The 13,281-nt window shown below is 38.9% G+C and overlaps 1 protein-coding gene across 1 annotated transcript; it reads left to right on the plus strand.

The window, feature by feature from the left end:
• Positions 1-488: 488 nt before the first annotated feature.
• Positions 489-11,431, plus strand: VXN (vexin). Its single transcript, XM_042464443.1, is given in 7 exon segments — positions 489-579; positions 3,002-3,057; positions 6,273-6,441; positions 7,484-7,545; positions 7,991-8,079; positions 10,585-10,738; positions 10,740-11,431. Coding segments are annotated over 7 exon segments (654 nt in total). The 3' UTR covers positions 10,773-11,431.
• The last annotated feature ends 1,850 nt before the right edge of the window (positions 11,432-13,281 follow it).

Genomic DNA, 13,281 nt, shown 5'->3' on the forward strand with positions numbered 1-13,281 from the left:
CAGGCTGAGCAGAGAAAAGGCTGCTGGGCAATAGCAGCAGCCCACTCCCACTGGTGGCCACTGCTGAGAAAGGGCTGCCTTGTGGGTCAAGTGGGTTAGTTGGCTGGGTGGGTAAGCAAGTTGACTCCCCTTTTCACCCAGCCAGCAGCTCCACCAGGCCTGGAAGGAGCTGCCAGGTGACAGCAGCAGTATCCCACTCGAACCAGGAACCACTGGTGGGAAAGGGCTTTCTTCTGGATCCATCAGGTCTGCAGACTAGGCAGAAAAGTGAGTCAGCTTCACCAGACCTGGAAAAGGTTGTTGAAGAGAGGAAGAGGGTATTACAAATACGGGTGTCAAAAATACTAGGTATGCCACTGTTACTAGCCCCTACATCAATCTGCCCATAAGCAGTAGTCATGATTGGAAGCTCTTCTCCAGATGTTCATACTGAATGATGTGCAGAGGTTGCAACCAAACATATTGCCCAAGATCCAGTAGACACACTAATGGAGCACAAGTCTTCACCAATGTACTTAATGACATCATCTGTGGGAATGAAGGTAGCTCCTTCTTTACCACTTTTCTGTGGGGATAGAGGTAGCTCCCTCCTTGCTACTGTGTGAAGAACAACAGGGCAGCTTCATCTCCTCAGCCACTTGTTTGCCGTGGAGGCTTGCCCAGGTACTTGCTGTATGTCCTTGCATTTGCAACAGAATATCCTCCATGCCCACATAAGGTTGCTCCTCCTTTCCTGGGTGCAGGAGGGCAGCTGGAACACACCTGGATGCTGTCCTAAAGCTAATGAGTGGCTAGAAGGAATGGATCTGGGCCTGTTGTTGCATACTCAGGGTGGGGAACACTGTGTAGCATTGCAAAAGGAAAGGATGACCAGATGTCCTAACTGCAAAGAGGACAAGATGTAGAACATTCAAGAAAAATATAGGGCATTACAAAATAAAAGCTAAAAACATTTATAGAAGTATACATTCATGTTTCTTAGTCATGCTCAGAATGGAGAACATTTTGGAATTCTTCCTAGATAGAAGGTTGAAATATAGGACACATCTGAGAAAAGGAGAACATCTGGTCACTTGGCACAAGGAGGTAACAAGACACCTCCTTCCAAAATGTCATAAAGAAAAATGCATACAGGGTGTAAAAGAGGGTTACATAGGCATCTGTCACCAAGAGGATTCTAGCCATAGTCTTCTTCATGATAGTGTTCTATCCATGAAGAGTGCTATCCCACCAGAGGCTGTATTCAGTAAAACCCCTTTTACTTTCCTGAGTCTTAACTAAATTAGTTCTGAATTTGAACTGTCCTAATGCTGATTATTTGTATAAGGGGTATTATTCATACATGATTATAATTTAAATTTTGTATTTATTTAGTTACTATATAACCCACCAGCCTTTTTAAAAGAAATATTTGAAGGATGACATATAGGGGCCCTCTTCTGTGTCCCACCAGTGAAGTCAATGCACTGTGTGAAGATGTGGGAAAGGGCCTTTTCAGCCATGGCACCTCAATTGTGGAACACCCTCTCCTTTAAGGTCTGATTGGCACCAACGGTAGTTTCATTTAGGCCCCATGTGAAAACACAGACCTTAATCAAATGGTTTTAACTTGTTAAACATGTTTTATCTCATTAATGTATTAATATGTTTTAGTCTTTTAAAAGTATTTTTAGTATCTTACATTATTTTAACTTTTTTGTATTGATTTTATATGTATGTACTCAAAGATCTTTTGACATAGGGTTCAATTGAAATATTTAAATAAATAAAAAAGCAATAGCAATAACAAATACATTTCTATACCGCTTATCAGTGCACTTAAGCACTCCCTAAGCGGTTTACAATGTGTAAGCTAATTGCCCCAAACAATCTGGGTACTGATTTTAACGACCTTGGAAGGATGCAAGCCTGAGTTGAGCTTGAGCCCTTTTACTGGTATTGAACTCGCAACTGTATGGTTTGTGAGTGAGTGGCTGCAGTACAAGCATTTAACCACTATGCCACCAGGGCTCCTGTGCGCCACCAGGACTCCTAGAAAAGGACGGAAGCCTTTCGTGAAGTCAAGTTTCAGAATGTCTTCCAAACATCATTTCTTATGGGGCAGAGAGGGAGCAACCTCATCTACTCTAAATACCATGGCTTCTATCCATACAGTACTAGCTCCAGGCAGTGGCATTGCCAGCCCTAGTGTCCTCCGGTGTAGGGGGCAAAAGGCCATGCTCACCATTTCTCCGTCACCACTGTGGTGGTGGCCTCCTCATAAGGAGACTGCCACCGTGGTGGGGAAGCAAGGCTGAGTGCCCTCAGCCTTGTCCTTCCCATGGTGGTGATGGTCTCCTTGTGAGGAACCGCCACCACAGTGGGGTAACAGGACTAGGTGACTTTGGCCTTGATCTTCCCCATGGTGTCATCAGTCTCATGATAAATCACTGGTGCTGCAGAGAAGTAAGGGGAGGGAATACTTGCCCCTTCCCCCCACCAGTGGGAGGACAGCCTGATTGGGTGTCACCTAGTATGGGCCACACCAACACACACACCCTAGTGATGCCAGTGGCTCCAGGTTTGAGGGGTACCTTTGCAAAGAACCCCATGGTGGGTTTATTATTCCAGTAGGTCCCTCTTCCTGTATGATTCTAGCAGAAGCAACGTTCCAATCTATGTGCCACACAGCTGCCAGCTGCCATTTTAATGTAATTGATTTCAGATTCTCAGATAGCATCACTTTGGGACACTGTGGGAATTTAATTGTAGCTCCCAGATTCAGCCAATCAGTCTAACTAGAATGCTTATAAATAAATAGGAAAGAGGACCATGGAAAGTGTCAGCACACTCTGGGGTCTGTAGTCCAAAAAAGTAAGTCTTCCAAACTTGCATTTACAAAACTTCCAAGCCACAGCTACCTGAAGGATGCTGAGAGTTCATACTGGGCCTGTCTTGTCATTAAAGGGAATTTGAACAACCTCTGACCTTCCCATTGACAGTATTTCCATTCTTCTTGCAGCATGTAGCCCAGTCCGAAGAAAAACCAAAAGTGCACAGTGCATCCTATCAAAAAAGGTAAGAAAAACAGTGTTTATGGAATACAAAATACACATTTGTTGTAAGCCTTCAAGTCACTGTCAACATATGACAATCCTAAAATGAATTTATCATGGTGTTTTCTTGACAAGATTTATTCAGAGTGAGTTTGCCATAGCCTTGGTCTCAGACGTAGAGAATGGGACTTGCCTAAGGTGACCCAGAAGTTTCCATATTTGAACCATATTCTCCCTGATCCAGCGCTCAAACCACTAACAACATTGATTCTTAAAATGTAAATTTGTGATATCTTTATTAGATCAAGCAAAAGGTACAAATAATTTTCTAACTTTCAAAGAGAGTTTCAAAAGCCGGTGTGTTTTGTATTTTGGCACTTCTGTTTGACCTAGCAACTGTGCCAGCGATTTGTATTTTGTATTTTGTTTAATAGTCAACATGACTATACTTGCATTCATTTATTAAGGAGGCTGTTTCTTGTCTATGAATATTAAACACACGTCTTCCAAGGCTGTAGTGTGAAACTGACATGTGTACTTGTCCAAAGGAGAGCTAATATGATTCATAAATAGCATGCACAACTGGCGTAAACAAAAAAAAATCTTCAAAATATTTTGAACAATTAGTTTGAAACCTATTTTGAGATCTCAGAACCACTTCATATTTTATGTTTAAAATGTCTGAGAAAAGCAAGAAGAATTTGGAACTTATGTAATTGTTGTACATTATCGCTCATAGATATTACAAACCCCTCATACTTCCTTTCTTAAGACAAATTTGGGAATTTGGGCTACTGGTAAGAAGGTACTCATGGGCAGGAGAAATGGTCCTAAATTCTTCCACCTGAAAATGTTGTATATCAGAACATTTAAAACCATTCCCCTCACATGAAACTATCCCTTTGGATTTTAAACAGCAGTATATACAAGTACATATTTCAATGAGCATCACTAAAGAAGGAAAAACACAACGTTTTTATAAACACCGTTTTGAAATAATTTTATTAAACTTATTTCAATGTTATAGTATCCCTCTGGGATAGCTGAAAACAGAATTGTTCAATTCCTTTTTCCCCCAGTAATATATATGGAGTTTATCACATGGGAGAAATTTCTCTTAATTTCTAATGAAAAGAAAGTGGGACCAGAACACATTCACGTGAATTCTCTAATTCAGCAAATTTACATGAATTCAAATTGCATTCGAACTGACTTCCCATTGCCTGAAAATAGCTTGGCATTGCCCGAAATTGTGTGTGGTAGTCTATCACGCAATAACGTGAAACCCCATGATTGCATTTGGACTGACTTCCCATTACCCGAAATGTGTGTGGTAGTCTATCACGCAATAACATTAAACCCCATAATTGCCTTCGGATTGCCATTGGATTATACTTCCAATTTCCCTTGTCTGATAAACTCCTTGTCATTCCAATATACAGTAAAAACCTATGTGAGAAGAAGGTTCTGAAAAACAATGTTTTTCTACAGTGTAAAAAGTTGGCTCCTTTACTTCTTGTTAGCACTGCTATTCTGCCTGAGATACCATGAGGTCTTCCACCCTGGTAATCTTAGTAAATGTATTTATTTAATCCCAGACAAGGCAAAAATAGCAGGCCTTGTGGAAACCTGCCAGAGTCTTTAACAGCAATAGTGCACTGAATGTGCCAGGATAGTGTTAAGTGCTTCTCAGTCATATGACTACACCCCTGAGAATTAACCTCAGATGCCCTCGTGTTAACCATTTCCTGACAGCAATCATACAGAAAGAAAATTTCTGTATGTGAATATTTATTGGGAAGTAATTAACTGATAACCACAAGCATGCCAATCTCTAATTCATTAGTTGTGTTATCATGATATTTACCTTGCCTGTGATATGTGTTTTTAAGAAAACAATATGTGGACTTAAATTAAATTTATGAACACAGTTTAATTTATACATACTTGGTTCTGCTGGATTGAATCTTACTCTGAAAATTTCCAGTGATGTACATACTCATCCTTTGATGATGCATCATCATCATCATCATCATCATCATCATCATCATCATCATCATCATGTGACACAGATGTATATTTCTGGAAATAAAACTGGGTTTTTGTCCAATAGTTTGTTTTGTTTTGTTTTTTGCAGTATATGGATGCATAGTGCACAGCATTCTTCGTTTCCTGCTTATTCACGCTGGTTTCTCAGTTTGTTTGCTTTTGAATAATAATACAAAAATAACAAAGTCGCAGTAGCTTTTCTGACACAATTAGAAAAGAAAAGTGATTTCAAGATAATCCTAGCGATTTACCTTGTCTGTTCATAATGACCTAGTGAAGCCTCCAATCTTGTTTGGGTCTAAATGGTGCTCCTATTGGCTTGGTTTCCTGACCTACATAACTCATCTGTCTTAATACAACAATGGTTTTAGTCCCTCATATACATCAAGAAATTTGGTCTCATTCTTCTAAGAAAGACTACTGTTGGAAAATTAAGCAAACGTGTATGAAAGAATAATGTAGCAGCAGCAGAGGAAATCAGAGAAGCATATGGCTGTGTCCCATAGCTATATGCAAAACAATGATATAATTTGCCAAAATGCACCAGGCTCTAGGCTCAGCAGAATATGCCATCACTATCTGCCTATGTTTTTTTATTTTATTTTAAACATGAGATCAGAATTATTGTTATTAGCACATATTCCATTAAAATCATATGATAGTACTTCCAGTTCTTTTTTTTTTTTATGATAAAAGATAGCAGCATTAAAAACCTTACACTGTCATCTGCAGGTTATTTGTACTGGACACTGCGTGAAATGCCAGATCAGGCATTTATCATGTCAGCAATCTGCCTTGCTCACTGAATTTTATGGAGGTTTCACATAACAATCATTTCCTTTTGTCATCCTCTGTTGTCTTTCTACCATTTCTTCCATCTTTTTTTTTCTTAATGGAGAAAATCTATAAAGGATCCATTAAGATGGAATAACTACACAATGCCTTTTGGTTTTGAAGATGAAATCAGAATTTTCTGATAGGAAATTTCTTCCCTAAGTGAAGTGTGGGAAATGTTTTCAGATCAAGAAACATTTTCAGATCAAGAAACTCCATCACTAGAAGCAGAGTACATCTGTTGCACAATGGTGACTTTTTGGCTCTGCATGCATAGTATGACTTATGCATGTTTATGTCTCTGACAGAACTCTGACCAATATGTAATGAAACAATTTCATCACCTTCCCTTAGGTGGTAGCAGTATCTGACTACCATCCCCCAAGAACAGAAGAGTTGCCATCTCACCAAAGGGATCTCATTCAAGTCTTCTGCAAAAATGAAGGTGGGCAAGATTTCAGCCATCTGCAGAATGGACAGCAAGCATTTTTCTCCAGTCCTACCAGGTGCACTGCAACATACAGTAAGTCCCAAACAGCACTTCCTTCAATACACAGATTCATTAATTATTCAGAAGGGTGGCCCTGTTAAACAAAAATTGTCTTTCGGGCAACTAACCTAACTCATTCACTATTGTATGAGTAGATTTATTATGATCAACTGATCAAAATATTGTATGAGCAAACCAGAGCAACTTTTCATTTCCATGAAAATTGTCTGTTTGAAAACATCAGTGTTGGCCATGAAAGTTTTTTGGAGTTTTTTCTCCACATAAAAACGATCTCATTAAATTAATGTGGGAATAATTTAGGAAAGCATATTCACCTACAGCAGAGCCTGCACCACAAATTCCAAGCTGGTTAGGGAGTCTGACAGTTGTAATCCAAAATGATAACTTTTCCAAAGTTTTTTGTGGGTTTTTCGGGCTGTATGGCCATGTTCTAGAAGAGTTTATTCCTGACGTTTCACCAGCATCTGTGGCTGACATCTTCATTTCTCTGAAGATGCCAGCCACAGATGCTGGCGAAACGTCAGGAAGAAACTCTTCCGGAACATGGCCACACAGCCCGAAAAACCCACAAAAAACTATGGATGCCGGACATGAAAGCCTTCAACTAAACTTTTCCAAACTTTGACCTACAGAAGCAGAGCCTAATCATCACAGTCTCAAAAAAGAACTTTTTTAATATTGCCTGTCTTTTGAAATACTGATTTGGCAACCCTAATATCTGACAAGGAAAGAGACAAGAGAGCAACATCCCCTATTTGCCCAATGTTCACCTCCAGTTCAGAGTTAAATCTGGTTTTAGTACAAACTAAAGTAGACCCACCAAAATGAACTGATTTATCACTACTTAAGTCTTATTGATTTCAACTGATCTACTCTAGATAGGACTTAAAATGGGATTTATCCCTCTGACCTCTCATTCCACAGACACACAAGAATGAGGGGAATGGCATTAGCAGCTTGTATAGTGGTGTTATACTTCTCTATATAGCACTATGCAATTTATGTATAGAAACGTATTAATAATTACTTTTCTTCTTTGTATTATGCATTGCAGCAGGAATTTCTAAACAACGGTCATTCAGCTGTAGCAATAATCAATCAGATGCAAAGACTTTGGTAAGTAAGACATAATATAAAGCCACATACATCTGTAAGATATGTAAATCACAATTGTTACACAGGTCTTGTGTGTTTCATATAAAATTTAATTTCATGTCCTTAATCTTCTTACAATGATGCTTTTGCAATGATACAAAATGATGCAATGATGTATAGTTTCACAAACTCCTGACATCACACTTTCTATGACCTTTACTCATTTTATTAACTTTAAAAAAAATCCCACTTGTATGAAGTAACTGAAAGCAGCTAACATAACAATTACAATAAATTTAAAACAGGTAGTTCAGACCTAAACTAACAGAGCCAGTCCTCAGTATAATGTCAGCATTCTTTTTTCTGCTAGAAAGCCAATAACCATGTTTGTTTAATACGTTTAATTGTACCTGATTATGGTGATTGTATGTCAGTTATTAACATACTGGATTCTCATATAATTCAGCAGCCTCCGGCATCCCCAAAATCAAATCACCATGCAAAATGGATTGCAACCGCAGAACCAGCAGCAAAGAACAGCATTTTTTCAGAACAGTAAGTTTCTTTTCATTATACATTCCTCTGATCTCAATGCAGTTACTAATTGGGCAACAAAGCTCATGAGGATCGATAGCATGGGGCTCAGGATAAGAATCACTGATACAGAAAGAAAGATGTTAAACTGCAAATAAGTCTGTTTTACTTATTTACAGGCCATAGCTCAATGGCAGAGCATTGCTCTGCAAGCAAAAGTATCAGATTAAATCACATGAATCTCTAGAAAGACTCCAGCCTTGAAACCTTAGAGAATCCAGGTCTGTCATAAGACATAAAAAGAAAAAATAAGTATATTTGGTTTATTCCAAGATAAAAGCACTATGTTTCAGCCCAGCCCCAATGTGTTGGGGCCTTTATTAAAATAACCTAAAGGGGTATTTGAAAAATAAATCTCCTAAACACCATAACTAACTGCCAGTTATGATGTTTAATAGATCCCAGAAACAAAGAGGCATGATTGTTGGCACAAAATGAGTAGTGGAAGAGGAAAAACAGACAATGTTTATCTTTCTTTGGTCCAGTTAGTCAAGCCTTTTGCTTCCTTGCCTGTTTAGGTCAGTTACCCTTCTTCAAGAAGCTAGTTAGTCTCTTTGTTCCCTTTGTTTGGGAAGGGAGTAGCCATACAGCGCCAAGCCTGGCAATGGATACTAGCCTACTCCAAAGCATTAGAGTCAGCCTTTCAGGGTTTTTGTATCCAACGTCAGCTTCTTTTGTCTATCTCTTTACTTATCCAAAAATGGATTTCCTGAGACAATGAACATAGGATACCATGCATCCTGAATAATTAATCAATTTCCTACTACAGCTTTATATTGCACTAACCCTTCTGTGGCCTACTTAATACAGATACCTAATATTTCTACAAGAGATACATTTTCCAGTTTATTTTAATAAAACTTAAGAAAGGCCTAAAACAGGGGTGGACAGAGTACAGAATAAAGTATAGCTTGCAGGCTGCATGCAGCCTCCCAAACTGTTAGTTTTGGTCGGTCCCCACACCAACCATTGCCACCCAAATGACCTACAGTGTTTTCCAAGCCTTTAGGGTTGCTGCAGATGTCATTTCCAAGCACCCCATCTCCATTAATTTGGAAATGCTTCACTTGGGGCACTGCTAGGCTACAAAGGAAGATTTGCAGGGGTGAGGTGGCATCATCAACTGTAACTGCTATTGGAGAGCTCCATCATTGTACTATGTGTCCTTGGTACCCACTGAGGTTTGGTTCTAGGATCCCCCATGGATACCAAAATCTTTTGATGCTCAAGTTCAATCAAATTCAATGACAGTAAAATAGTGTCCCTTATACAAAATGGCAAAACCAAGGTTTGTTTTTTGGAACTTACATATATTTTTGAATATTTTCAAGCCGTGGATGGTTGAATCTATGGATTAAGAATGTGCTAATATGGAAGACCAACTATATGTGCATCTCAGCCATTGTTTCTTACCCAACCTATGGGTTTTTTGCTCCTTTTCTCAGCTTTATTCTCTCTCTCTTGCTGCTCCTTGCTCTTGAATCATCTTCTCAAAAACCCACTCTTTTAATTACTGTTTTTAAATCTCATTATAAAATTTCTTTCTTAAGTCTTTGGAACTCTGGTTTAATTTTATCCTTCCAATTTTGTATATAAAGCATGCCCTTCCCATAGGGGCAAGTTTGATCCCCCTTCCACCCACAGATGAGAAAAAAATGTATGAGTTCAAGCCAGATTACAGTCAGTAGGTTGCAATTGTGTGTGGCTGCATGGAGACATTGCCATTGACAACAACAGGGCAGTGTGAGCCACAAACACTCAAGTCCATGGATGGACAGTCTGCTCATATGGCAGGCCCACTGTAATTTGTACATTCAGCGTATGCATATCTAGATTATATTCCCCCTTTCTTTTCTCATATTCCTTTTTTAGTAGATTGTACACTTTTTGCAAACCACCATGTATATTGACAGTGCTATATAAATAAAGAACAAAAGTATACTAACATGACAATAAACAAAAGTATACTAACATGACAATAAACAATACTAACATGACAATAAACAATAACAACAACAGAATACAATCAGGACAGGGAACTGACAGCCTGCAAGATATTAGCAGACCTTCCTACTGTCACTGTTGAAATACACCTGCATCCCACAGCAATTCGGCTTGAGAAACCTCCTGTTATACATCCAGGCTAAGTTATGCATGGAGGAAGTGGTGTGGTGTTTTATGTGAAAATGTGTGTGCATGTTGTGGGGGTTGGTCTACACTGACCTTGCATACTGTTTGGTTTAGCTCTTTCCACTGCAAAGATCTGGCCCTGTTGAAAAAGGCCTTCTTATACTTAGTATATTCAGGATGGTTTTTGAATGTGATTTTAAAAACCAGTATTTCCACAAAAAGCTCACATAAAATATTGTTTAGTATTTTACTATATCACGTGCCAAAATAGTAAATGTGCTGTAATTATATTTGAGGAAATTTGCAATGTTGAACCTATCCAATTTTCACCTTCAGGCATGGAAGTCTCTCACGGAAAAATACTGAAGACAACATAAGCGCAGTTCAAGGAAATGAGGCCTCTTTACCCTTGACTGGCAGCACTTTGTATGGCACACCAAGCCTCCTGCGAAAAATATGGATGAAGCATAAAAAGAAGTCGGAATATCTGGGGGGCCACCAATGGTGCCTTTGAGGCAGACTGACAAGCCTCAGCCTTGCTCCTGTGGGACACCAGTTCCTTTTACAAAGGAACTACGTAATACAGTACTACTCTGTTTATCTGCTAGTGAATGCAGGGCAGGTCATATTCACCCAAGGAAATAACATTTGCTGGACTTACAGAGAAGAAAATGTACAGGACCACAAACTACACAAACAACTCAGTTTATATATTTTTTTCTTTTTTACATATTTTTGATAGCCAGTGAATGTGTTAACAGATTTGAATGTGTGATCACACATCACCCCAATATTTTATTATTCTGTCCTGACTGATCTGGATTCATTAGGAGAAGGCTTAGAGGAGTTTTTGTAGTCCTAACAACCAATTCCCGTGTGTCATTTGAAGTACAATCAAGAACATGTATTGTGCAGTTCTATTCCTGAAAATGATATATCTAAGTAAGTAGCTTTCAAACACTGCTTTCAGGGAAACTTTCCCATTGAATTTATTTGGCTGAGGAGCCCTTGAAAATTACAGAAGATTCTTTGATTTGTTCTAAGCCTGGTTCTCGGGCATTGGGGAGCTGAAGTCCAAAACACCAGCAAGACCAAAATTTGAGACCCAGTTTTCCAGAAGGCAAACATTTAGTTCACCTGAAGCAACAGCCATACCTCACCGTTGACTCATAACTGCAGGCTCCCACAATTTGGGCCTGTTACAGAAAGCCAAAATAAAGCTGCTTCGAGTCACAGTGGAGGCATGGTGTTTCAATGATGCATGCGTCCTAAGAGTCCAGAAGCCACACCAAAGCCACGCTCCAGTCGTTAGGGCTGGAGTGTGGCTTTGGTGCAACTTCTGGACTCTTAGGACGCATGGATCATTGAAACACCATACCTCCTCTGTGACTCGAAGCAGCTTTATTTTGGCTGTCTGTAACAGGCCTTGGTAACTTCTGAACATGTTGGACCATGGCTCCCATAATCCTTACACATCATAGTCTTTGGCCATGCTTTCTGGGACTGAGCAGAGGTGCCTTTCAACACATCTGAAGAGCACCAAGTGCAAGAAAGCTCTTAGCACGTAGCCAGTAATCAGCATCTCAGTAATGACAGTCTTTCTGTAAAACACTTATCCTTTTCTACTCCATCCCATCTTCCTATCAATGAACAACTTATCTTCCTATCAATGAACCATGACAAACATCTAAGGAATTCTTGCATTCTCTAGAACAGGAATGGGCAAAAGGTAGACCCCACTAGTACATTATTTGTTCCAAATCAGCAAGGATTCCAACTCTCAATGATTTAACAAGGACAGAAATCAAAAGGCCCCATGATCTGCATCCCCTCCAAATCATATTACAGTGGTATCTGCTGTGGCTTGGTTCCAGGACCCCCCTGTAGATACCAATATCCATGGATATTCAAGTCCCATTAAATACAGTGGTGTAGTAAAATGTTGCCCCTTATATAAAATGGCAAAATAAATGTTATCTCTTTGGATTCCCCCCCCCCCCCCAGCTGTGGATGTTTAAATCCTTATCTGTGGATACTGAGGGCCACCTGCATAGAAATTATGAATACTTTGGGTAACCATTTTGCATGTAGGAACTCAGAAGGACTGTGAGCTCTATGTTTCTGATACAAATTCCTGATGTAGTATCCTTTTGTTCTTAGTGTATGCCTTTTGCACCAGGTCTCAGTCAATGGATTTTGGGATGGAGTGAAAAACAAAGTGAATCTTGCATGCCCATACCTTCTCTGGAATGCAGGAACCTGGCCCAGTTACTTTCTCTGTTTTTAAAACAAGGCAGTATAACACATTGCATGTGCATTCATGTGTACTTACCACTACTAAAATCTCTGCTGCCAAGAATCTCAATAAATAACTGTGTTTAAAAACTGTGTATCAATGAGTAGTTAGCAGGAAAGCCTTGTGTAATCAGACATCTCTTCCTTAGCTTTTGGATATAAGTATATAATAGCTTTAAACAGTATAAAGAAGGAGAGATACATGATTATTATTCTGACAGTTCTTGTACTTTAAAACACATTTTCTTCTAATTTATTTAATTTATATGTCAGATATAAAAGATTTACAAAAAAAGTATTAATTTAATTTATATTCCTTAACATTGCTGAAAGTCTTTCGTACATGTAGCTAGTACTTACTGGATTATTTCAAATAAAGAGTGTCCTTTATACATACAATTCTATGGATCTGTTTACTGTCAGGAAAAATGGAGGAGGGGAGGAGTAGCTATTCTATATGAATTTAATGTGAATGGCTATTTTATTGTTAATAGGTTTAGATTTAGAACTGTACAACTGATCTAACATATGTAGGGCAACCTCTAATCGTCTGGAGGCCCAAATTTGGCCTAAGAATAAACTTGGGCTGTACCCTGATTTAATATTATTATTATTATTAACATTTATTTATAAAGCGTTGTAAATTTACACAGCCAATAATAGGAAACCACTGCTTTTAGAGCCTCCAGGATTGGGAAAAAACCATTTGTGCCAAAACTTTTTTTTTGGGGGGGGGGG

The sequence above is a fragment of the Sceloporus undulatus genome, chromosome 4, assembly GCF_019175285.1.
Source record: "Sceloporus undulatus isolate JIND9_A2432 ecotype Alabama chromosome 4, SceUnd_v1.1, whole genome shotgun sequence".
Classification (NCBI taxonomy): domain Eukaryota; kingdom Metazoa; phylum Chordata; class Lepidosauria; order Squamata; family Phrynosomatidae; genus Sceloporus; species Sceloporus undulatus.